Raw genomic sequence first — 26,538 nt, forward strand, 5'->3', positions numbered from 1 at the left:
CGAGTAGAATGCTGCGACCCCCCCCCCCTTCTCCACCCCTCTGCACAATAAACACGCACCTTGCGCCGTGGGCGTGGGGCAGGGTGGCGGGCCGCGCACACCTGTGCTCTTCTAGGCCTCTGACTGCATCTGTTCCTCGTGTGGTTAGGCTCTCTGTGGCGGTACGTGCGAGCTAGCATGTCCCTCTCGGGATACCTGCCGCCACTCTGTGACCCAAAGGACGGACACTTGCTCATGGACGGAGGATACATCAACAACCTGCCAGGCAAGTATGTGACGTTAGAATAGCAGGGGCACAAGGTGAGACCTAGATAAGCTGCTCGTAAGGAAAGTATGTCGAGTTAAGGGCCTCTAGAATTCCTCCGTTAGAGCAGGTTTTCTTTTTAAATTTATTGCAGTCCCAAAATGAAGCAGATCAGCTCTGCTGACCTTTCAAAGTCTAACCTTGACCAGTCACTTTGTGGAATCTCCAGTTCCAGTGAAGCCCAGAGGCCGACGTGAGCCATTTTGTCACGAATCATTGGTGAAAAGTAAGGCAGCCGCTGAGATGGGGCGGGTGTAATCTGCCTGCTTCACTGAGGCAGCAGGTTGGCGGTCCACTGATGCCCAGTGCTGTTTTTGCGATCACTGCATCCAACCTCTGGTTAGGACTGAAACATCTGTATTTGCAAAGGCAGCCGTACCAAACGATTCTTCGAGCGAATTTGGCGTAATTGCTGCCGCAGTTACACTATTTTAACGTGATCCGCTGGAGCGAATGCGATTAACAACCGGTATGGTGTGTGTGTGTGTGTGTGGCTGGTCACATTACAGACTGGGGTCTGGTATTTGCTGTAAAATGCCTCTTGGCCAGCTGACAGAGGTGAACATGCAGAGGTGGGACGTGGGAGGTGAACATGCAGAGGTGGGAGGTGAACGTGCAGAGGTGTGGGGCTGGTTACAGTTGTATCCGAGATGATTAATGACGGTCATTATTGTCTTGACTCCCATTCATTGTCCTTTCGCGATTGGGCTTGTGTCCAACAGCTGCTCCGTGCCTCTGTGACCTGAGGTTTTCCTGTGTCCGTCCACCTGTACACTCTCAGCTGCTGCTCCAACCCATACTCAGCATGGCTATTTCCAACCTTTCCCTCCCTTTTTTTAAATGTACCTGTCTCGTTACCCCTCCTAGATCCCCCTGTTTTAACACCGTGCCCGCTGTCACTCCTCCGCTCTCCTGTCCTCTGCCACCTGAATTCACAGAATCACAGAATTGTTACGGTGCAGAAGCAGGCCATTCGGCCCATCGTGTCTGCACCGCTTCTCCAAACGAGCACCGTGACTCGGTGCTATTCCCCCGTACCGCTGCACATTGTTTCCATTCAAATAATCATCCGATGCCCTCTCAATGCCTCGATTAAACCGGCCTCCACCACACTGCCAGGCAGCCTGTTCCAGAGCCCAGCCACTCGCTGGGTGGAAACGTTTCTTCTCACATCACGTTTGCTTCTTTTGCAAATCACTTTTAAATCTGTGCCCCCTCGTTCTCAATTCTTTTACCAGCGGGAACAGTTTCTCCTTGCCGTCTCTGTCCAGCCCCCTCCTGATTTTGAACACCTCTATCAAATCTCTTCTCGGTCGCCTTCTCTCCAAGGAGAACAATCCCAACCTCTCCAATCTAACCTCGTTTCTCATCCCTGGAACCATTCATAGTTTAATGCCCCAAGTCTCCGATAACGCTCTTACTCTCACCATAGCCGTGGACCTCATCTCCACTATCTTCGGTCCAAGGTTCATGAACTTGAATGGACGTGGCGGAAACTGGTTTCCCCATTTACCGTCCAATCTGCTGGACCATGTTGAGCACCGTCGCTTCCTGCTCTTGTCTCTACAACAACACAATTCCGAATCGTCCTGGGTTCCAGAATCGTCCTGGGTTCCAGAATCATCCCGGGTTCCAGAATCGTCCTGGGTTCCAGAATCGTCCTGGGTTCCAGAATCGTCCTGGGTTCCAGAATCGCCCCGGGTTCCAGAATCGCCCTGGGTTCCAGAATCGCCCTGGGTTCCAGAATCGCCCTGGGTTCCAGAATCGCCCTGGGTTCCAGAATCGTCCTGGGTTCCAGAATCATCCCGGGTTCCAGAATCGTGCTGGGTTCCAGAATCGCCCTGGGTTCCAGAATCGTCCTGGGTTCCAGAATCGTCCTGGGTTCCAGAATCGTCCTGGGTTCCAGAATCGTCCTGGGTTCCAGAATCATCCCGGGTTCCAGAATCGCCCTGGGTTCCAGAATCGCCCTGGGTTCCAGAATCGTCCCGGGTTCCAGAATCGTCCTGGGTTCCAGAATCGTCCTGGGTTCCAGAATCATCCCGGGTTCCAGAATCGCCCTGGGTTCCAGAATCGTCCTGGGTTCCAGAATCGTCCTGGGTTCCAGAATCGCCCTGGGTTCCAGAATCGCCCTGGGTTCCAGAATCGCCCTGGGTTCCAGAATCGCCCTGGGTTCCAGAATCGCCCTGGGTTCCAGAATCGCCCTGGGTTCCAGAATCGCCCTGGGTTCCAGAATCGCCCTGGGTTCCAGAATCGCCCTGGGTTCCAGAATCGCCCTGGGTGCCAGAATCGCCCTGGGTGCCAGAATCGCCCTGGGTGCCAGAATCGCCCTGGGTGCCAGAATCGCCCTGGGTGCCAGAATCGCCCTGGGTGCCAGAATCGCCCTGGGTGCCAGAATCGCCCTGGGTGCCAGAATCGCCCTGGGTGCCAGAATCGCCCTGGAATCGAAAGATAACTCCCAGCTTATTTTCTCTGCTGCAAGCCATCTTTTTAAACCCCACTTCCCCGTCTCTATCACCCTCACCTCCAACATCAGTGCAAATAGCTCAGTGACTTATTTATCACTGAGATTGAGACCATCTGATCAGCTACTTCCCCCATTTCCCCAAGCCCACCAGGTCAAGCTTCCTCTTCCACTTGTTTTAGCCCTGAACTTGCATCTTCCTCTAGTTTCTCCCCTCCCCTAAAGCCCTCTCCTTGTTCAGTCTGTCAATGAGATCCACCTCTTTCTTTCAGGATCCTCTTCCCGTTGACTTATGATTATCCGACTTACCCTCCTGGTCCCCATGCTAGCTGATGCTGTAGATGGTTTTCTCTGATAAGGTATTGCCTCTGTCTTGTTTAAATCTGCCATCATCGTGCCTGTCTTTCACGCTCTCTCTCCTCGCAAAAAAAAGCCTTTGACCCTTGCATCCTTTCAAAGTACCACCTCAAACCCAACCTCCCTTTCCTCTCCCAGGAAGACTTGAGCCTTCCCAAATCATTGCCCATCTTCCAAAGTCACAAAGGCACTTTCTACGGCTTTGACAAAGTAAAATCTCTCCCCCCTCGTCCTAGTTGACCAAACTGCAGCCTTGCATGGAGTTGACCACACCATCCTCCTCCAGTGCCTCTCCACTGTTGCCCTGGGTGGGATTGCCAGCTTCAATTCTGAGTTAGCTGATAGTAGGCAGAGAGTAACCTGCCGTGGCCTCGCTTGTCGTTCCTGGACCAATGCCTCCAATGTTTTCCCCCAAGGATCTATCCTTGGCTTGAGTATAATATGAGTGTAAGCTAGCTAGTAATATAAAAGAAGGTAGCATGATTTTTTTTTTTTTTTTCAAAAAATTCAAGGTACAAAAGAGAGGCAAAAATGGACATTAGACCCCTGGAAAATGTGGCTGGAGAAGTAATAATAGGAAACAAAGAAATAGCAGAGGAACTGATGCAGTTACTTTGCATCAGTCTACACGTTGGAAGACACCAGTGGGATACCAGAACTCCAGGAGAACCAGGGGGCAGAGATCATAGATTATCATAGATTATCATAGAATTTACAGTGCAGAAGGGGGCCATTCGGCCCATCGAGTCTGCACCGGCTCTTGGAAAGAGCACCCTACCCAAGGTCAACGCCTCCACCCTATCCCCATAACCCAGTAACCCCACCCAACACTAAGGGCAATTTTGGACACTAAGGGCAATTTATCATGGCCAATCCACCTAACCTGCACATCTTTGGACTGTGGGAGGAAACCGGAGCACCCGGAGGAAACCCACGCAGACACGGGGAGGATGTGCAGACTCCGCACAGACAGTGACCCAAGCCGGAATCGAACCTGGGACCCTGGAGCTGTGAAGCAATTGTGCTATCCACAATGCTACCGTGCTGCCCAACTAGAGGGACAGGTAGTATTGAGGAAGCAAGGGGCTGTAGAAGGATTTGGACAGGCTAGGAGAGTGGGCAAAGAAGTGGCAGATGAAATTCAATGTGGAAAAGTGTGAGGTTATGCACTTTGGAAGGCAGAATGGAGGCATAGACTATATTCTAAATTGGAAAAGGCTTAGGAAATCAATAGCCCAAAGGGACTTGGGTGTCCTTGTTCACGATTCTCCCAAGGTTAATGCACAGGTTCAGTCAGCAGTTAAGGCGGCAAATGCAATGTTAACATTCATGTTGAGAGGGCTGGGATACAAGAGCTGGGATGCACTTCTGAGGCTGTATAAGGCTCTGGTCAGACCCCATTTGGAGTGTTGTGAGCAGTTTTGGGCCCCGTATCTAAGGAAGGATGTGCTGGCCTTGGAAAGGGTCCAGAGGAGGTTCACAAGAATGATCCCTGGAATGAAGAGCTTGTCGTATGAGGAACGGTTGGGGATTCTGGGTCTGTACTCGTTGGAGTTTAGAAGGATGAGGATGGAACTTATTGAAACTTACAGGATACTGCGAGGCCTGGAAAGAGTGGACGTGGAGAGGATGTTTCCACTTATTAGAAAAACTAGAACCAGAGGACACCATCTCAGACTATAGGGACGGTCCTGTAAAACTGAGATGGAGGAATTTCTTCAGCCAGAGGGTGGTGAATCTGTGGAACTCTTTGCCGCAGAAGGCTGTGGAGGCCAATTCACTGAGTGTCTTTAAGACAGAGATAGATAGGTTCTTGATTAATAAGAGGATCAGGGGTTATGGGGAGAAGGCAGGAGAATGCGGATGAGAAACATATCAGCCATGATTGAATGGCGGAGCAGACTCGATGGGCCGAATGGCCTAATTCTGCTTCTATCTCTTGTGGCTTGCCCCTTATTTGCTATCCTTGCCCCTTCTGGGGCATTATTCAAAAACACGCGTGGACGCTGACAACACCCAGCTCCACCTCGCTGCCAGCTCTCTCGGTTCCTCCACCATTGCTAAATTCGCCTTGCTGTCTGAAATCCAGGACTGGATGAGCGGAGATTTCCTCCAATGAAATATTGGGCAGACCGAAGCCATTGTCTTCAACCTGAGGCCGATCCACACTCTTCGCCACCTTGGAGTGCTACTTAACCCCGAGACAAACACCGGGCTAAATATCCACAACGTCACTCAGGCCATCTCCACGCCACACCGTCACCCGATTCTGCACCTGCTCCAGATTCATCTGCTGCTGAAATCCTCCTCCATCCCTTTCCAGACTTAATTATTCCCTCACATTCCTGTTCAGACTCACTCATTCTACCCCCCACCCCCCATTGACTTGAGGTTATCCAAATCTTTGCTGCATGTGTCTTTACTTGGACCATGTCCCGTCGTGTCCCCCCCCTTCCACGTGTTGGCTTCCAGTTAAGCTGTGCCTTGTTCTTAAAATTCTCAGCCTTGTTTGCGAACCATGGTCTCGCCCCTCCCCATCTCTGAAACCTCCTCCAGCCGCACAATCCTCTCAAGGGTTTTTCACTCCTCCAATCCTGGCCTCTTTGAATTATTCGTCCATTGGTGGCCATATTCTGCTGCCTGGGCTCCAAGCTCTGGAATTCCCCCCCCCCCCCACCCCGAACCTCTCTCTACTCCTTTATAATACTCCCTAACATCTCCGACTTTGACCAAACTTCTGACCATCTGCCTGAGGGTCAGACTTTGCTTTATACTGCTCTTGGGAAGGACCTCGGCTTGTTTTATTATATCAGAGGGGCTGTTTGAATAGAAATTGTTGAATGCGAGATGCTGACAACAGCGAGCATCCATGGAGGAGGCTTCATTCTGACAAGTGCAGACCCCTGTCGCTCGCCCGCCCTGTCGCTCGCCCGCCCTGTCGCTCGCCCGTCCTGTCGCTCGCTCGCCCGTCCTGTCGCTCGCTCGCCCGTCCTGTCGCTCGCTCGCCCGTCCTGTCGCTCGCTCGCCCGTCCTGTCGCTCGCTCGCCCGTCCTGTCGCTCGCTCGCCCGCCCTGTCGCTCGCTCGCCCGCCCTGTCGCTCGCTCGCCCGCCCTGTCGCTCGCTCGCCCGCCCAGTCGCTCGCTCGCCCGCCCAGTCGCTCGCTCGCTCGCCCAGTCGCTCGCTCGCCCGCCCAGTCGCTCGTTCGCCCGCCCAGTCGCCGCTCGCCCGCCCAGTCGCTCGCTCGCCCGCCCAGTCGCTCGCTCGCCCGCCCAGTCGCTCGCTCGCCCGCCCAGTCGCTCGCTCGCCCGCCCAGTCGCTCGCTCGCCCGCCCAGTCGCTCGCTCGCCCGCCCAGTCGCTCGCTCGCCCGCCCTGTCGCTCGCTCGCCCGCCCTGTCGCTCGCCCGCCCTGTCGCTCGCCCGCCCGCCCTGTCGCTCGCCCGCCCGCCCTGTCGCTCGCCCGCCCGCCCTGTCGCTCGCCCGCCCGCCCTGTCGCTCGCCCGCCCGCCCTGTCGCTCGCCCGCCCGCCCTGTCGCTCGCCCGCCCGCCCTGTCGCTCGCCCGCCCGCCCTGTCGCTCGCCCGCCCGTCCTGTCGCTCGCCCGCCCGCCCTGTCGCTCGCCCGCCCGCCCTGTCGCTCGCCCGCCCGCCCTGTCGCTCGCCCGCCCGCCCTGTCGCTCGCCCGCCCGCCCTGTCGCTCGCCCGCCCGCCCTGTCGCTCGCCCGCCCGCCCTGTCGCTCGCCCGCCCGCCCTGTCGCTCGCCCGCCCGCCCTGTCGCTCGCCCGCCCGCCCTGTCGCTCGCCCGCCCGCCCTGTCGCTCGCCCGCCCGCCCTGTCGCTCGCCCGCCCGCCCTGTCGCTCGCCCGCCCGCCCTGTCGCTCGCCCGCCCGCCCTGTCGCGCGCCCGCCCGCCCTGTCGCTCGCCCGCCCGCCCTGTCGCTCGCCCGCCCGCCCTGTCGCTCGCCCGCCCGCCCTGTCGCTCGCCCGCCCGCCCTGTCGCTCGCCCGCCCGCCCTGTCGCTCGCCCGCCCGCCCTGTCGCTCGCCCGCCCGCCCTGTCGCTCGCCCGCCCGCCCTGTCGCTCGCCCGCCCGCCCTGTCGCTCGCCCGCCCGCCCTGTCGCTCGCCCGCCCGCCCTGTCGCTCGCCCGCCCGCCCTGTCGCTCGCCCGCCCGCCCTGTCGCTCGCCCGCCCGCCCTGTCGCTCGCCCGCCCGCCCTGTCGCTCGCCCGCCCGCCCTGTCGCTCGCCCGCCCGCCCTGTCGCTCGCCCGCCCGCCCTGTCGCTCGCCCGCCCGCCCTGTCGCTCGCCCGCCCGCCCTGTCGCTCGCCCTGTCGCTCGCCCAGTCGCTCGCCCTGTCGCTCGCCCAGTCGCCCGCCCTGTCGCTCGCCCTGTCGCTCGCCCTGTCGCTCCATGGGAGGAGAGTGAGGGGGAGAAATCAGGACTGGCCATTGACAGGAGAGTGAGGGGGAGAAATCGGGACTGGTCCATTGAGAGGAGAGTGAGGCAGGGGAATTGGGACTGCTCCATGGGCAGTGAGAGTGAGGGGGGGAAATTTGGAGTGGTCCATGGGAGGAGAGTGAGGAGGATATTAGGACAGGCCCACGGGCAGGAGAGTGAGGGGGGATATTAGGACAGGCCCATGGGCAGGAGAGTGAGTGGGGATATTGGGACTGGCCCATGGGCAGGAGAGTGAGGGGGGATATTGGGACTGGCCCATGGGCAGGAGAGTGAGGGGGGATATTGGGACTGGCCCATGGGCAGGAGAGTGAGGGGGGATATTGGGACTGGTCCATGGGCAGGAGAGTGAGGGGGGATATTGGGACTGGCCCATGGGCAGGAAAGTGAGGGGGGATATTGGGACTGGTCCATGGGCAGGAGAGTGAGGGGGGATATAGGGACTGGCCCATGGGCAGGAGAGTGAGGGGGGATATTGGGACTGGTTGACATGTTGGACGTTAACGCACTTCCTACCTCTGCATTGTGCAACTCAGTCCACCCACTTCCACAGTTTGGGAAAGTAACCAAAATATTTGCTGTAAGTGAATCTGTTAATATAATGATGAACATTGACACAGTCATGAAAACTATATGGTAAAGTAAAGTAACCCAAATATTTCTAGATTATATATGTTGAATAGTAATTTAGAAAATGGCCGAGCATTGTTGGTGTTTATACAATAAGAATATGTTTAAAGGCAGTAATACATCCAGCCTTCAGGAGATGGCAAACATTCTGCACTTGCTTCAACAATGCAGGCATGGTTCTGTCCTCCCAACTCTCTGGTGTCTGGTGCCATGGTAACCCAATCACCCTACCCAACAAATTATGGGTTGGACCCAAAACTTTAATCCTTTTTTCTCTTTAAAAGGTTTTGCCCTACACTGTCTGCACCATTAAGACACTGTCTCGATGTTAAATGCTCTCGCCCTGCCACACGCCCGCCCTGCCACACGCCCGCCCTGCCACACGCCCGCCCTGCCACACGCCCGCCCTGCCACACGCCCGCCCTGCCACACGCCCGCCCTGCCACACGCCCGCCCTGCCACGCCCGCCCTGCCACGCTGTTGGAAGCTGCCAACGTTCTTGTGCTTATTCTATATACGTGTCTAAACAATTGTTAATGTCACATTGTGTGCCACTCACATTGCTGTATCTGGGCACATTGCTTCGACCTCCCTACACATCAGCTATATTTCCACATACTGGCCGCACCGTTGTAGGTCACCCAGTCGTCAGGCAGCTGCTACACATCCGCCCTGTCGCTCGCCCGCCCTGTCGCTCGCCCGCCCTGCCGCTCGCCCGCCCTGCCACACGCCCGCCCTGCCACGCATGTCTTCAGTTTTACAGAAGCCTCTGTGAATTGGCCTCACTGTTGCATTCTGGTCAGATGTGGCCACATTCCTGTAGCAGCAGAACTTTGCAGTGGCCACATTGCTCTCTATTCCCCGTTTTACTCTCCAAACGCGTTCCCTGTTTAATTGTTGATCATCAACTTTATAAATACTGGTGGTTTCCAGCAGGTTCATTGTGAAGACCATCACAGGTCGCTGTACCATTCTCTGTAGATATTGACCCGGGATATTCTGTGCTCTCAACACCACAGCTCGTGTCCCGGTGAGGTGACTGGCGAGTTGCATTTGGCAGGATCTGAAGTACAGGATGAGATTACTGCCTTGTACTAATGTCTCAAGTATTTGGTACAGAATTCATTATTCATTGAAGAAGTTCACGCAGGGAGATACATTTTTAAATTTCCGTGCGGCACTGATCCGACCAGCAGGAAAATGGCGGTGGGCGTTACGGTGGGCAGTGGTTAGCACTGTCGCTTCACAGCTCCAGGGTCCCAGGTTCGATTCCCGGCTTGGGTCACTGTCTGTGCGGAGTCTGCACGTTCTCCCCGTGTCTGCGTGGGTTTCCTCCGGGTACTCCGCTTTCCTCCCACAAATCCCGAAAGACGGGCTGTTAGGTGAATTGGACATTCTGAATTCTCCCTCGGTGTACCCGAACAGGCGCCGGAGTGTGGCGACTGGGGGATTTTCACAGTAACTTCATCGCTGATGTAAGCCTACTTGTGACAATAAAGATTATTTTTAAAAAATAATATTTTAATTGTTGTAAACACCAATGATGTTGCTCCTTTGCTAGTTACTCTGTTTTTCATCTTGTTTATAGTGGATTACGGTAAGTGGAGTGCAATGCAGCCTGTTACACGGTGACACTGTAATGAGAATGTAATATTTGGACATGGTGCGAAAGCAGTGCTGAGGCTCTGAGGACTAACGACGGAGACGGTGTTTCTGGGGATAGTCTTCGGGGAGCCTCTGCCCCTACGAGCCAGCTGCCGCACTGCACCGTGTGCACTGTTCGGGGCCCGTTCAGCTCGAGTGTTGACTGAATTGTTTTTGTTACAATTGCAGCTGACATCGCCAAGACCATGGGCGCCAAAACGGTCATTGCCATTGACGTGGGCAGCAGGGACGAAGTTGAGCTGAGTAACTATGGAGACAGCCTATCGGGATGGTGGTTGCTTTGGAAACGCCTAAATCCATGGGCGGAGAAAGTTAAAGTAGGAAAAGTGGCGGACAAAGTCTGCATTTCAGTCCATTCATGCAGTGAGCTTTTGTAAAGGAGTTGGAGTGACTGGCCTAATCCGCAGCTCAGATAGCCGCTCTGAGCGCTATTCAGGGCGTCCTCCTGAGCCCACCGATAGACTGCGGGTCATTTGTGTATAGCAACGCCGCCCGTCATTCCGTGCACATTCCCACTCACTTGCCCAATCCCGCAGAATGCAAATGCTTCATCGGGGTTAAGGTTATTTGCTTCTAAATTTTCCCGTCGTTCCACGTGCCGTGTTGTGTCCATCCAAGCAGGGAGGTTCTGTCCTGCCGCAAGGTAACCTTCGGACCCATAATGAGAGCTCGATGTTGGCACAGTGTGGGTGTAGAACGTGAGGGAGGGTTCCTTTTCCCAGCGTTGCGATCTCCAGGGATTTTTGCACATGTCCTACTCCTTTGCATTTGGAGCCCAGATCTGAGATGTATTGCTGACTAGGTTGATGCGACCGCCCCCTGAATGTTTCCTGATTTGCATTAGGTGCCATCTCATTCGTCCTTTATTCCTACCTCGTGCTCTCTACCATCCTCTGCTCCTCTCTCTCTCTCATGCACCTCTGTGTATCTCGTCTCCTGGCCTGAGTCTGTCTGTCTCATTCTCTCCCTTCCCTCTCTGCACATATGTACAAGATTATGTAACATTGGACCAGGTAGAAATGTGAACAGTGGCACAGGTAGATGCACTGGATCACAGGAGTGCTGACCAAAATTCTCTCACTTTATTATGACTTTAATTACCATGTGTGAGCAGAGACTTTTTTTAATGCATTTATGGTATGTGAGCGTCGCTGGTTAAGCCAGCTTTTATTGCCCATCCCTAATTGCCCTTCAGAAGGTGGCGGTGAGCTGCCTTCTTGAACTGCTGCAGTCTCTGAGGTGTAGGTACACCCACTGTGCTGTTAGGGAGGGAGTTCAGGGTGTTACCCCAGCGACAGTGCAGGAATGGCGATATATTTCCAAGTCAGGGCGGTGAGTGACTTTGGAGGGGAACCTCCAGGTGGTGGGGTTCCCAGGTATCTGCTGCTCTTGTCCTTCTAGATGGCAGTGGTGGTGGGTTTGGAAGGTGCTGCCTTAGGAACTTTGGCGAGTTACTGCAGTGCATCGTGCAGATGGTACACACAGTTCCCACTGTGTGTCGGTGGCGGGGGGTTTGAATGTTTGTGGAGGGGTTGCTTTTCTGGATGGTGTTGAGTTTCTTGAGTGTTGTTGGAGCCGTGTTCATCCAGGCAAGTGGAGAGTATTCCATCACACTCCTGACTTGTGCCTTGTAGATGGTGGACAGGGTTTTGTTTTGGGGGGGGGGGGGGGGGGGGATGTCAGGAGGTGAGTTACTCGCTATAGGATTCCTAGTCTTTGACCTGCCCTGGTAGCCACAGTGTTATATCGCTGGGCAGTTCAGTTTCTGATCAATGGTAACCCCCAGGATGTTGATTGTGGGGGATTCAGCGATGGTAAAGCCAATGAATGTCAAGGGGCAGTGGCTAGATCCTCTCTTGTAGGAAGATGGTCATCGTGTGGCGTGAACGTAATGGATATTGTCCGAGTCTTGCTGCATTTGGATATGGACTGATTCATTATCTGAATCATCGCGAACGATGCTGGACATTGTGCAGTCACCCGCAAACATCCCCACTCTGACCCTGAAGGAAGGTCACTGATGAAGCAGTTGTGGTTTCACAATGGGTGAGGTTTAATATAATAGGGGAACGAGTACTAAACTACATTGCAGTCTCTCCACTTCAATAGATACATATTTATCACCAATTTGCCAATGATCTGGGTCTTGGCCAAACCTGGGATCCAGCCATGCACTGATGGGAAAATATCACCGGGAGCAGCGGGAAGCTGATGCTTAATTATTTTGCCAGGAGGAGGATGGTGAAGACAAACAGCTGGGAAATCTCAGCAACAAAGACTAAACGTGGCACATCCTTTTCTTTATTTCAGATTGGTTCCCTAGGTGACACGAGGACGGGTTACCACCCTTTTGCGAGTCAGGGGGAGACACCATAACCCTTTGCGGGTCACGGGGAGACACCGAAGCCCTTTGCGGGTCACGGGGAGACACCAAAGCCCTTTGCGGGTCACTGGGAGACACCGAAGCCCTTTGCGGGTCACGGGGAGACACCGAAGCCCTTTGCGGGTCACTGGGAGTCACCGAAGCCCTTTGCGGGTCACGGGGAGACACCAAAGCCCTTTGCGGGTCACTGGGAGACATCGAAGCCCTTTGCGTGTCCCGGGGAGACACCTTGGCCCTTTGCGGGTCACGGGGAGACACCGTAGCCCTTTGCGGGTCACTGGGAGACACCTTGGCCCTTTGCGGGTCACTGGGAGACACCGTAGCCCTTTGCGGGTCACTGGGAGACACCAGCTCTTTGCAAAGGCACAGGGAGACACCATAGCCCTTTGCGGGTCACGGGGAGACACCGTAGCCCTTTGCGGGTCACGGGGAGACACCGTAGCCCTTTGTGGGTCACGGGGAGACACCAGCTCTTTGCGAAGGCACGGGGAGACACCGTAGCCCTTTGCGGGTCACGGGGAGACACCGTAGCCCTTTGTGGGTCACGGGGAGACACCAGCTCTTTGCGAAGGCACAGGGATACTGTAGCCATTTGTGGGTCGAGGGGAGGGTGGGGGAGGTGGCGAGCGGGGGGCTGAAGGGGGAGCTGGTGGAGACACGTGGCCCTGTGTGACTGCGGGGGGGGGGTCAAAAAACTGTTGGAGAAATGAAGGGCTGGGAGTAACGATTGAGAGATGGTGCAAGAGGGAGGGTTTCAAATTCCTGGGACATTGGGACCGGTTCTGGGGGAGGTGGGACCTGTACAAATCGGGCGGTCTGCATCTGGGTGGGACCGGAACCAATGTTCTCGGGGGTGTGTTTGCTAGTGCAGTTGGGGAGGGTTTAAACTAATGTGCCAGGGGGATGGGAACCGATGTAGGAAGTCAGTGGGGACGGAAACAAAAGGCAGGAAGGGAGAGTGTGTAAAGCATGACCAGAGAAAGCAGGGCAGAGAGCAAGGAAGGTCTACATTAAACTGCATTTATTTCAATGCAAGGGGCCTGACGGGCAAAGCGGATGAACTCAGGGCATGGACGGGCACATGGGACTGGGATATTATAGCTATGACTGAAACATGGCTAAGGGAGGGGCAGGACTGGCAGCTCAATGTTCCGGGGTACAGATGCTATAGAAAGGATAAAACAGGAGGTAAGAGAGGAGGGGGAGTGGTGTTTTTGATTAGGGAGAACATCACGGCAGTACTTAGAGGGGATATATCCGAGGGTTCGCCCACTGAGTCTATATGGGTGGAACTGAAAAATAAGAAGGGAGAGATCACCTTGGTAGGACTGTACTACAGGCCCCCAAATAGTCAGCGGGAAATTGAGGAGCAAATATGTAAGGAGATTACAGATAGCTGCAAGAATAATAGGGTGGTAGTAGTAGGGGACTTTAACTTTCCCAACATTGACTGGGACAGCCATAGCATTAGGGGCTTGGATGGAGGGAAATTTGTTGAGTGTATTCAGGAGGAATTTCTCATTCAGTATGTGGATGGACCGATTAGAGAGGGGGCAAAACTTGACCTCGTCTTGGGAAATAAGGAAGGGCAAGTGACAGAAGTGCTAGTGAGGGATCACTTTGGGACAAGTGACCATAATTCCATTAGTTTTAAGATAGCTATGGAGAATGATAGGTCTGGCCCAAGAGTTAAAATTCTTAATTGGGGCAAGGCCAATTTTGATGGTATCAGACAGGAACTTGCAGAGGTAGATTGGGGGAGACTATTGGCAGGCAAAGGGACGGCTGGTAAATGGGAGGTTTTTAAAAATGTGTTAACCAGGTAAGCACATTCCCTTTAGAGTGAAGGGCAAGGCTGGTAGAAGTAGGGAACCCTGGATGACTCGAGATATTGAGACTCTGGTCAAAAAGAAGAAGGAGGCATATGACGTACATAAGCAACTGGGGTCAAGTGGATCCCTTGAAGAGTATAGAGATTGTCGAAATAGAGTTAAGAGGGAAATCAGGAGGGCAAAAAGGGGACATGAAATTGCTTTGGCAAATAATGCAAGGGAGAATCCAAAGAGATTCTACAGATACATAAAGGGGAAAAGAGTAACTAGGGACAGAGTAGGGCCTCTTAAGGATCAACAAGGACATCTATGTGCAGAGCCACAAGAGTTGGGTGAGATCCTGAATGAATATTTCTCATCGGTATTCACGGTGGAGAAAGGCATGGATGTTAGGAAACTAAGGGAAATAAATAGTGATATCTTGAGAAGTGTGCATATTACAGAGGAGGAGGTGCTGGAAGTCTTAAAGCGCATCAAGGTAGATAAATCCCCGGGACCTGATGAAATGTATCCCAGGATGTTGTGGGAGGCTAGGGAGGAAATTGCGGGTCCCCTAACCGAGATATTTGAATCATCGGCAGCCACAGGTGAGGTGCCTGAAGATTGGAGAGTGGCGAATGTTGTGCCCTTGTTTAAGAAGGGCAGCAGGGAAAAGCCTGGGAACTACAGACCGGTGAGCCTAACGTCTGTAGTAGGTAAGTTGCTAGAAGGTATTCTGAGAGACAGGATCTACAAGCATTTAGAGAGGCAAGGACTGATTCGGGGCAGTCAGCATGGCTTTGTGCGTGGAAAATCATGTCTCACAAATTTGATTGAGTTTTTTGAGGGAGTGACCAAGAAGGTAGATGAGGGCAGTGCAGTAGACATTGTCTACATGGACTTTAGCAAAGCCTTTGACAAGGTACCGCATGGTAGGTTGTTGCAGAAGGTTAAAGCTCACGGGATCCAGGGTGAGGTTGCCAATTGGATTCAAAATTGGCTGGACGACAGAAGGCAGAGGGTGGTTGTAGAGGGTTGTTTTTCAAACTGGAGGCCTGTGACCAGGGGTGTGCCTCAGGGATCGGTGCTGGGTCCACTGTTATTTGTGATTAATATTAATGATTTGGATGAGAATTTAGGAGGCATGGTTAGTAAGTTTGCAGATGACACCAAGATTGGTGGCACAGTGGATAGTGAAGAAGGTTATCTAGGATTGCAACGGGGTCTTGATCAATTAGGCCAGTGGGCCGACGAATGGCAGATGGAGTTTAATTTAGATAAATGTGAGGTGATGCATTTTGGCAGATCGAATCAGGCCAGGACCTACTCAGTTAATGGTATGGCGTTGGGGAGAGTTATAGAACAAAGAGATCTAGGAGTACAGGTTCATAGCTCCTTGAAGGTGGAGTCGCAGGTGGACAGGGTGGTGAAGAAGGCATTCGGCATGCTTGGTTTCATTGGTCAGAACATTGAATACAGGAGTTGGGACGTCTTGTTGAAGTTGTACAAGACATTGGTACGGCCACACTTGGAATACTGTGTGCAGTTCTGGTCACCCTATTATAGAAAGGATATTATTAAACTAGAAAGAGTGCAGAAAAGATTTACTAGGATGTTGCCGGGACTTGATGGTTTGAGTTATAAGGAGAGGCTGGATAGACTGGGACTTTTTTCCCTGGAGCGTAGGAGGCTTAGGGGTGATCTTATAGAGGTCTATAAAATAATGAGGGGCATAGATAAGGTAGATAGTCAACATCTTTTCCCAAAGGTAGGGGAGTCTAAAACTAGAGGGCATAGGTTTAAGGTGAGAGGGGAGAGATTCAGAAGGGCCCAGAGGGGCAATTTCTTCCCTCAGAGGGTAGTGAGTGTCTGGAATGGGCTGCCAGAGGTAGTAGTAGAGGCGGGTACAATTGTGTCTTTTAAAAAGCATTTAGATAGTTACATGGGTAAGATGGGTATAGAGGGTTATGGGCCAAGTGCGGGCAACTGGGACTAGCTTACTGGTAAAAACTGGGCGGCATGGACTGGTTGGGCCGAAGGGCCTGTTTCCATGCTGTAAATTTCTATGATTCTATGATTTGCTGCGCTGCTGGGAGTAACGATTTGCCGCGCTGCTGGGTGTAACGATTTGCCGCATTGCTGGGAGTAACGATTTGCCGCGTTGCTGGGAGTAACGATTTGCCGCGTTGCTGGGAGTAACGATTTGCCGCATTGCTGGGAGTAACGATTTGCTGCGCTGCTGGGAGTAACGATTTGCCGCGTTGCTGGGAGTAACGATTTGCCGCTCTGCTGGGAGTAACGATTTGCTGCGCTGCTGGGAGTAACGATTTGCCGCATTGCTGGGAGTAACGATTTGCCGCATTGCTGGGAGTAACGATTTGCTGCGCTGCTGGGAGTAACGATTTGCCGCTCTGCTGGGAGTAACGATTTGCTGCGCTGCTGGGAGTAACGATTTGCCGCGCTGCTGGGAGTAACGATTTGCCGCGCTGCTGGGAGTAACGATTTGCCGCGCTGCTGGGAGTAACGATTTGCCGCGCTGCTGGGAGTAACGATTTGCCGCGCTGCTGGGAGTAACGATTTGCCGCGCTGCTGGGAGTAACGATTTGCCGCGCTGCTGGGAGTAACGATTTGCCGCGCTGCTGGGAGTAACGATTTGCCGCGCTGCTGGGAGTAACGATTTGCCGCGCTGCTGGGAGTAATGATTTGCCACGCTGCTGGGAGTAACGATTTGCCGCATTGCTGGGAGTAACGATTTGCCGCGTTGCTGGGAGTAACGATTTGCCGCGTTGCTGGGAGTAACGATTTGCCGCATTGCTGGGAGTAACGATTTGCCGCGCTGCTGGGAGTAACGATTTGCCGCGTTGCTGGGAGTAACGATTTGCTGCACTGCTGGGAGCAACGATTTGCCGCGCTGCTGGGAGCAACGATTTGCCGCGCTGCTGGGAGTAACCTCAATGGTAAGCATTGCGCAGGTCAAGGAGTCACAGCCTGAGTGAGAGAGATACAGACCGAGTGAGAATTTGGTAATTTGGTGCAGTGAGGTAATTCGGTGAAGAGTGGGAGAAGGTGCTTTTTCCCTACTGTTTTGTTCTCTCTCTTTCATTGGGCCTAATTTCGGGAGCCGTTCGGAGGAGGGGGAGCAGTCTCTGTGAGTATAAAAACCTAACGGAAACTTCCTGTATTCCAGTTTTTTTTCCCAAAAGTGACGTCAGAGGGAAGCTGTGATCTGAGTGGTTGATAGCAAATCTGCCCCAAATTTAAAAAAAAACACAGCTAAACTCAGAAACTTAACTTAAACTAATTAATTAATTAGTGATGGCTGGTCAGGTGATGTGCTTGAGCTGCTTGATGTGGGAGCTGGCAGATCCCATTGCGAGCTGCAGCGACCACATCTGCAGTAAGTGTTGGCTGCTCGAAGAGCTCCGGCTCAGAGTTGATGAGCTGGAGTCTGAGCTTCAAACACTGAGGCACATCCGGGAGGGGGACACTTACCTGGACACTGTGTTTCAGGAGGCAGTCACACCTGTCAGAGTAAGTAGTTTAAATCCTGCCAGTGGCCAGGGACAGCAGGGTGTGACTGCAAGTCAGGCAGGTAAAGGGAACCAGCAGTCAGGAACTCAGGAGCCTCAGCCCTTGACTCTGTCCAACAGGTATGAGGCACTTGCTCCCTGTGTGGATGGCGAACAGGGCTGCAGGAAGGATGAGTCAGCTGACCAAGGCACCATAGTTCAGCAGGCCATTCAAGGGGAGGGAGTAAATAGGCAAGTTGTAGTTGTAGTGGATTCTATTATCAGGGGGATAGATAGTATCCTTTGTGAGCAGGATAAAGAGTCCCGCATGGTATGTTGCCTGCCCGGTGCTAGGGTGCGGGACATCTCTGACCGGCTTGAAAGGATACTGGAGAGGGAGGGGGAGGATCCAGTTGTTGTGGTCCATGTCGGTACCAACAACATAGGCAAGTCTAGGAAAGAGGACCTGTTTAGAGATTATAAAGAGCTAGGATTCAAATTAAAAAAACAGGTCCTCAAGGATCATAATCTCCGGATTACTGCCCGAGCCACGTGCAAATTGGCATAGGGAGGCAAGAATCAGGGAAGTTAACACGTGGCTGAAAGAGTGGTGTGGGAAAGAGGGGTTCCTTTTCATGGGACACTGGCATTAGTTTTGGGACAGGGGGGACCTATACCGTTGGGATGGTCTCCACCTGAACCGAGCTAGGACCAGTGTTCTGGCGAAAAGAATAAATAGGGTGGTCAATAGGACTTTAAACTAAAGATTGGTAGGCTAGCCAGTAACATTAGGAATGATAGTAAAAGTTTCTTTAAATACATTAAAAACAAACGGGAGGCAAAAGTTGACATTGGGCCGCTCCAAAATGACGCTGGTAATTTTGTGATGGGAGACAAGGAAATTGCTGAGGAACTAAATAAGTACTTTGCGTCAGTCTTCACAGTAGAAGACATGAGTAATATCCCAACAATTCCGGAGAGTCAGGGGGCAGAGTTGAATATGGTAGCCATCACAAAGGAGAAAGTGCTAGAGAAACTAAGAGGTCTAAAAATTGATAAATCTCCGGGCCCAGATGGACTACATCCTAGAGTTCTAAAGGAGATAGCTGAAGAAATAGTGGAGGCGTTAGTTATGATCTTTCAAAAGTCACTGGAGTTAGGGAAAGTCCCAGAGGATTGGAAAATAGCTGTTGTAACCCCCCTGTTCAAGAAGGGAACAAGGAAAAAGATGGAAAATTATAGACCAATTAGCCTCACCTCGGTTGTTGGCAAGATTCTAGAATCCATTGTTAAGGATGAGATTTCTAAATTCTTGGAAGTGCAGGGTCAGATTAGGACAAGTCAGCATGGATTTAGTAAGGGGAGGTCGTGCCTGACAAACCTGTTAGAGTTCTTTGAAGAGATAACAAATAGTTTAGACCAAGGAGAGCCAATGGATGTTATCTATCTTGACTTCCAAAAGGCCTTTGATAAGGTGCCTCACGGGAGACTGCTGAGTAAAATAAGGGCCCATGGTATTCGAGGCAAGGTACTAACATGGATTGACGATTGGCTGTCAGGCAGAAGGCAGAGAGTTGGGATAAAAGGTTCTTTTTCGGAATGGCAACCGGTGACGAGTGGTGTCCCACAGGGTTCAGTTTTGGGGCCACAGCTGTTCTCTTTATATATTAACGATCTAGATGGCGGGACTGAGGGCATTCTGGCTAGGTTTGTCGATGATACAAAGATAGGTGGAGGGGCAGGTAGTATGGAGGAGGTGGGGAGGCTGCAGAAAGATTTAGACAGTTTAGGAGAGTGGTCCAAGAAATGGCTGATGAAATTCAACGTGGGCAAGTGCGAGGTCTTGCACTTTGGAAAAAAGAATAGCGGCATGGACTATTTTCTAAACGGTGACAAAATTCATAATGCTGAAGTGCAAAGGGATTTGGGAATCCTAGTCCAGGATTCTCTAAAGGTAACCTTGCAGGTTGAGTCCGTAATTAAGAAAGCAAATGCAATGTTGTCATTCATCTCAAGAGGCTTGGAATATAAAAGCAGGGATGTACTTCTGAAGCTTTATAAAGCATTAGTTAGGCTCCATTTAGAATGGGAGTAACGATTTGCCGCGCTGCTGGGAGTAACGATTTGCCGCGCTGCTGGGAGTAACGATTTGCCGCGCTGCTGGGAGTAACGATTTGCCGCGCTGCTGGGAGTAACGATTTGCCGCGCTGCTGGGAGTAACGATTTGCCGCGCTGCTGGGAGTAACGATTTGCCGCGCTGCTGGGAGTAATGATTTGCCGCATTGCGAGTATTATTTCCACTTGTCTTCACTGTTGCTGATTAAAGAATCCTGGAAATTCCTGAAGAAGTCATCAAATATAGCAAGTGGGAATAGAAATGTGGAAGGCTCGAACTGCAAGACTCTTTCTCTGTGCTAATTCACACCATCTCTTTCTCATTTTCCTGTGTTCTCTCTCCATCTCCGTCTCTCTCCCTCTCCGTCTATCTCCCGCCATAATCTGATTTACTGTAATCCTGCTGTACAGAATGTGTTGCATTGCATTCCCGAAAGTATCCCTGTGTATGTCACCGAGAGTTCGGACCTGCAATTTGGACAGTGGCTCCTTTAAGACTGATGTGCATGTCTTGTACGGTGATGTTTCCAGATTCCAGGTAACGCACCATTGGTCTGATCTGTTCTAGGTGCCAGATATGGCCGAAATTCAGTCTCGACTGGCTTACGTGTCCTGCGTGCGGCAGCTGGAGCTGGTAAAGAGCAGTGCGTATTGCGAATATATCCGACCACCCATCGACAGGTTCAAAACAATGGACTTCGGCAAGTTTGATGAGATTTATGTAAGTGTTACACTGCTCATGCTTTCAGAGAGAAGGAGTTTAAAGAATCCCTCCTGTGCAGAAGGAGACCATTTGACCCGTCGAGTTAGCACCGACCTTCAAAAGAGCACTCTACCTCAGCCCACTTTCCCCCAGTTCGATCCCTGTAACCCCACCTAACCTGCACGTCTTTGGACACTAAGGGGAAATTTATTGTGGCCAATCCACCGAACCTGCACATGTTTGGACTTGCTCGAATCTCTGCAGTTGGGTTTGAAGTGCGAATTAACAGCGGCTTCAGGCACGCAACTGTTTTGCCCTCCCTGTGCACATTCCATTCTGCCTTTACGTGGCTGCCTTCCCCCTCCCTTGGCACAAACCTCATTACTTTTGTTCGGTGAGATCGCCGAGTATTGCAAACTTCCTGCACGCATTGTGATGCTGGTGTTTGGATTAATCACAAGAGGAATGGTTAAGTACGAGGCCCATCTCGAGGGACTTGTGACCAACACAGTATGAGCAGACTGTTTACCCTGTGCCAACTTTCACCCTCTATCAGTCATCTGCTAATTCTGTACTTCACGGGGGAGCGAATTCCACAGATTCACAACCCTTTGGGTGAAGAGGTTCCTCCTCAACTCAGTCCTAAATCTGCTCCCCCTTATTTAGAGGCTATGCCCCCGAGTTCTAGTTTCACCCACCAGTGGAAACAACCTCCCTGCTTCTACCTTATCCAATCCCTTCATTATTTTATATGTTTCTGTAAGATCCCCCTCATTCTTCTAGATTCCAATGAGTACAGTCCCAGTCTACTCAGTCTCTCCTCATAAGCCAATCCTCTCAACTCCGGAACTTTCTCCCACAGTCCAAAGGTGTGCGGGTTAAGTGGATTGGCCCTTAGTGTCCAAAGGTTAGGTGGGGTGGTGTGGGAGTGGCCTGGATAGGATGCTTTTTCAGAGGGTCGGCACAGGCTGGATGGGCCAAATGGCCGCCTCCTGCACTGTAGGGATTCCATGATGACCATGAAACCATAGTCGATTGTCATAAAAACCCGTCTGGTTCACTGATGCCCTTTCGGGAAGGAAATCTGCTGTCCTTACCCAGTCTGGCCTACATGTGACTCCAGACCCACAGCATTGTCCTCGGTGCCCTAGAGAAAACCACTCAGTTCAAGGACAATTAACGATGGACAATAAAATGCTGGCGTAGTCGGCAGTGCCCACATCCCATGAATGATTTTTTTTTAACTCGCTCTCGCCTACCATGTGTTACCTTGATTTTCAATTTATTTATCTGAGGGTTGGCAGAGGCCTGCAAAGTCCCTGTTATTGCCTGAAGTCTCAGTTCGACGGCAAATTGCCAACTGTGTGAAATTGTGCACCATTTAGAACCTTAGTTAGGCCACACTTGGAGTATAGTGTTCAATTCTGGTCGCCACACTACCAGAAGGATGTGGAGGCTTTAGAGAGGGTGCAGAAGAGATTTACCAGAATGTTGCCTGGGATGGAGGGCATTAGCTCTGAGGAGCGGTTGAATAAACTCGGTTTGTTCTCACTGGAACGACGGAGGTTGAGGGGCGACCTGATAGAGGTCTACAAAATTATGAGGGGCATAGACAGAGTGGATAGTCAGAGGCTTTTCCCCAGGGTAGAGGGGTAAATTACTAGGGGGCATAGGTTTAAGGTGAGAGGGGCAAGGTTTAGAGTAGATGTACGAGGCAAGTTTTTTACGCAGAGGGTAGTGGGTGCCTGGAACTCGCTACCGGAGGAGGTGGTGGAAGCAGGGACGATAGTGACGTTTAAGGGGCATCTTGACAAATACATGAATAGGATGGGAATAGAGGGATACGGACCCAGGAAGTATAGAAGATTGTAGTTTACTCGAGCAGCATGGTCGGCACGGGCTTGGAGGGCCGAAGGGCCTGTTCCTGTGCTGTGCATTTCTTTGTTCTTTGTTTGCTCTTTATTTGAGGACAGCTCTCCGCTTCAATTACTGAATCGTGGTGAGCTGCCATTCAGCGGCTCGAGTGACTTTTCGGGGCTTTGGTGACTGGATCGGGGCTGGCCTGGGAGCAGGGGGGGAGCCTGGGAGCAGGGGGGGAACCCGTCCACAATTGGGGGAAGTTTGCCTCTCCCAATCAGGCCCCAGTGGGGGGAGGGGGGGGGCATCGCCCCCAAAACCCCATTGCCAGCCCACGGAGGCCGGAAGCGGCTCCCTGTTGTGTGCCTGTACTGTTTAGCCACCTGGTCATGTCCTGCCTCAGCTCATTTCCCCACTGCTGCCCACAGAACGTTGGCTACCAATATGGGAAGGTGGTGTTCAGTAGCTGGAGCAGGGGAGACATTATCGACAAGATGTTGAAGGACAGAAAATCGGTCGACTATTACGAAATCAAGAAGAAAAATGTGAGTAACAGTTCCCAGCGCTTAATCCAGTCCACGGTTCAAACAGACAGCAGAAGCACCATTAATCCAATCTCCAAATTTCCACTTTATTGCCTTCGGAAACAGCTCGGAGTCGCAGTGAATCGTAAGGCCCTGTAAACAAAACCTCTTTGATATGTCTGTCAACAGAGTTGCACACGTCCTGCCAAAGCGCTGCTGTGTGTACATCCTGGCCACAGTGCCCCCCCCCCCCCCATCCCCTCCTCTGCCTGTCCCAGTCTGACCACAGCCTCGCTGAAAACGGGACCCGTCCCAGAATCCGTGCCCGTCGAAGTCTTTTCTCAACCTTCAGTACACCCGATGTCCTGTATGTCCCTGAGCCAGTCTGTGTGTGTGTGTCTCTGTATCTGTGTGTCTGTCTGTCTGGGGGAGATGTATCTGTGTGTTCCTGAATTCTGGGTCCATCTCGGAGTGTGTGTCTCTGAGTTTCTGTATGGTTGTGTATTTGTGTCTGTCTCGTGCAGCTCTGCCCCCATAGGGCTCCGTACAACCTCTTCCTGTGGCCGTCATGTTCTATAACACTCCTCTAAAGCACCCTGGGATGTGTTTACTATGGTAAAAGCCCAACTAGCCATGCCCAAATGTGAAAGGGGGGCCAGCTTTGCCTGTTTAGTGTGTCTGTGGAGTTGTCGCACTCTGTCAGCGGGCCTATACCCAGTGTCTTGACACGACTAAGGTTACTTCAATTTTCGTACCGTTCCCTTCCAGGCCTGTATGTCCTCGAATGCTGCATTCACCGACCTCGCTGAGATTGTGTCCCGGATTGAACCCTCGAAGAGCTACATTGTACCAGATGGTAAGCTGGGTCTGCTTTCTGGAACTTTCTCGAGTGCTTTTCTTTAATCTCCTCAAAATCCAACTCGAGACGAGACGAGAAAGGCAAACGCACAGAAATTGGTTGGTTGGGCAAGGCTCCCGCCTGTCGTTTTCAGGGGACATTTCTCGCCCGTTTTGTAAAACTTTGCAGAAAGCCCTCTTTCTTTACCCCCCCCCGAAAGCTAAACCGACCCGCTAGGTTGTGTGCTCAAGGGACACTGTGACAACCTCTGCTGTTGAATGGGCTGGCAACAGAAACCACGATGCCAGTGAGTGCTGTTAGATGCTTGGAATAGTCCCCTGTGCCACCCTCGCCCTTTGGGAAGGTAACCAGCAACCCCGTCTAATCTGGCCTACAAGTGACTCCAGTCCCTCACCATGTGATTGATTCTTGGCGCCCATGCCAGCCCCCAGCACTTTGGGGGTGGGTAATAAATGGGGCTTTGTCAGGATTGTTCCCACTGTATACTCTGCTTGCTGTTGGGTGCATTTTCATTAGGAGTGAATGTGGTTTGGGTGCTTGCTGTGGATCCGCTTCAGCGCTGTGTGCTGCGAGTTTCATACGCTGCAACAGAATAGATTGCCAATTCACTTTATATTGGAGATTTCTAGTTTGAATTTAAGTAAAAGCTTGGCAGTCAACAGTTAACTGAGGCATTCTCCGTGGTGATGCCTCCACCAGTCAGAGTCCTCCTGCCAACCAATCGGAACTCTCTTATGTCATGTAATTGTTGTTCCCTTTAGATTTGGTATTGTCGTGAATCTGACCTGATGAGTTCAAGATGAAAAGCTTTGACAGCCTGTCTCTTTTTCAGCAATACTCAAGTGCTGTGTTGCCAAGCAGCTCAATGTTCCAGGTGGTTAACATGTGCCTTATCCCAGCAGTGGCTGGAGGTACTGCTGGAGATTTTGTCACCTGGCCTCCAGCGGCCTCATTCACAGCACTGGCACGGCACAGTGACTCGAACCTGCATTGACTGCAGTCCAGGACCATCCAATTGTCCTTTTGCCATTGGCAGTATTCTTGCAGGCTGTAATCAAAATGCCCAATCCAATTGGGCATTGGTACGGCCACACTTGGAATACTGTGTGCAGTTCTGGTCACCCTATTATAGAAAGGATATTATTAAACTAGAAAGAGTGCAGAAAAGATTTACTAGGATGTTGCCGGGACTTGATGGTTTGAGTTATAAGGAGAGGCTGGATAGACTGGGACTTTTTTCCCTGGAGCGTAGGAGGCTTAGGGGTGATCTTATAGAGGTCTATAAAATAATGAGGGGCATAGATAAGGTAGATAGTCAACATCTTTTCCCAAAGGTAGGGGAGTCTAAAACTAGAGGGCATAGGTTTAAGGTGAGAGGGGAGAGATTCAGAAGGGCCCAGAGGGGCAATTTCTTCACTCAGAGGGTAGTGAGTGTCTGGAATGGGCTGCCAGAGGTAGTAGTAGAAGCGGGTACAATTGTGTCTTTCAAAAAGCATTTAGATGGTTACATGGGTAAGATGGGTATAGAGGGTTATGGGCCAAGTGCGGGCAACTGGGACTAGCTTAATGGTAAAAAACTGGGCGGCATGGACTGGTTGGGCCGAAGGGCCTGTTTCCATGCTGTAAACTTCTATGATTCTATGAATCAATCCTGGAGGTTGGCGACTCTAACCCTACAGTGACGCCTGTTTGCAAATTAGGACTAAACTGCAGTCTGCGTACAGTGTGTGTCAGAATTTCATCAAGCAGTATCACTACAGTTTTGTCGGCTGAGTTGGAGCTGTTAAACCGCTGGTTAGGCCGCAGCTAGAGTACTGTGTGCAGCCCTGGTCACCACACTATAGGATGGATTTAAATTGTTTGCGCAGGCTCATAACAGCTGATTGCTGTTTTTCTGTGGGGCACAGTGGTTGCTGGTTAAGTGTTTTAGAACATAGAACATTTCAGCGCAGTACAGGCCCTTCGGCCCTCGATGTTGCGCTGACCTGTGAAACCACTCTAAAGCCCATCTACACTATTCCCTTATCGTCCATATGTCTATCCAATGACCATTTGAATGCCCTTAGTGTTGGCGAGTCCACTACTGTTGCACGAAGGGCATTCCACGCCCTTACTACTCTCTGAGTATTTAAGTTGGGCAGTTTATATACCCTAGACACTACACTCGTAGTGCCCCCCACCCTTCCACCTCCTTTAACCTAAAGGGTAGAGTGAATAACAGATAAGCTCTTTCTTTCCTTTTCTTTTTTTTATCGAGAGGGTATGACAGGGAAGGTAGTGCAATGTTCCTCTTGCAGAATGTTTGAGGTGAGGGACGCCGTCAGTGTCCCTGCTGATTTCATCTGTGGGAAGTGCACCCATCTCCAGCTCCTCAGAAACCACGTTAGGGAACTGGAGCTGGAACTGGATGAACTTCGGATCATTCGGGAGGCAGAGATGGTCATAGATAGAAGCTTCAGGGATGTAGTTACTCCAAAGAATAAAGATAGATGGGTGACGGTGAGAGGGGCTGGGAGGAAGCAGTCAGTGCAGGGATTCCCTGTGGTCGTTCCCCTTAGTAACAAGTATACCATTTTGGATACTGTTTGGGGGGGGGACTTACCGGGGGTAAGCCATGGGGTACAGGTCTCTGGCACAGAGTCTGTCCCTGTTGCTCCGAAGGGAAGGGGGGAGAGGAGTAGAGCATTAGTCATTGGAGACTCCATAGTTAGGGGGATAGATAGGAGGTTCTGAGGGAATGAGAGAGACTCGCGTTTGGTGTGTTGCCTCCCAGGTACCAGGGTCCCTGATGTCTTGGATCGTGTTATCGGGATCCTTAAGGGGAGGGGGAGGAGCCCCAAGTCGTGGTCCACATAGGTACCAACGACATAGGTAGGAAAAGGTATAGGGATGTAAGGCAGGAATTCAGGGAGCTA

At 52.0% G+C, this 26,538-nt stretch overlaps 2 protein-coding genes across 2 annotated transcripts in view; one reads left to right on the plus strand and one right to left on the minus strand.

The window, feature by feature from the left end:
* The window catches only part of LOC140403402 (uncharacterized), a 960,939-nt gene that overhangs the window by 692,884 nt on the left and 241,517 nt on the right, over window positions 1-26,538 (minus strand). The gene's annotated exons all lie outside the window — the stretch shown is intronic.
* LOC140403208 (patatin-like phospholipase domain-containing protein 6) overlaps window positions 1-26,538 on the plus strand; it is a 198,380-nt gene that overhangs the window by 159,086 nt on the left and 12,756 nt on the right. Inside the window, exons 31-35 of the mRNA XM_072490961.1 lie at window positions 149-265; window positions 10,031-10,179; window positions 20,249-20,401; window positions 22,669-22,785; window positions 23,533-23,620. Coding sequence (XP_072347062.1) covers window positions 149-265; window positions 10,031-10,179; window positions 20,249-20,401; window positions 22,669-22,785; window positions 23,533-23,620 — 624 coding nt within the window. The remainder of the gene's footprint in view (window positions 1-148; window positions 266-10,030; window positions 10,180-20,248; window positions 20,402-22,668; window positions 22,786-23,532; window positions 23,621-26,538) is intronic.

This window comes from Scyliorhinus torazame, chromosome 27 (genome assembly GCF_047496885.1).
Source record: "Scyliorhinus torazame isolate Kashiwa2021f chromosome 27, sScyTor2.1, whole genome shotgun sequence".
Taxonomy (NCBI): Eukaryota; Metazoa; Chordata; class Chondrichthyes; order Carcharhiniformes; family Scyliorhinidae; genus Scyliorhinus; species Scyliorhinus torazame.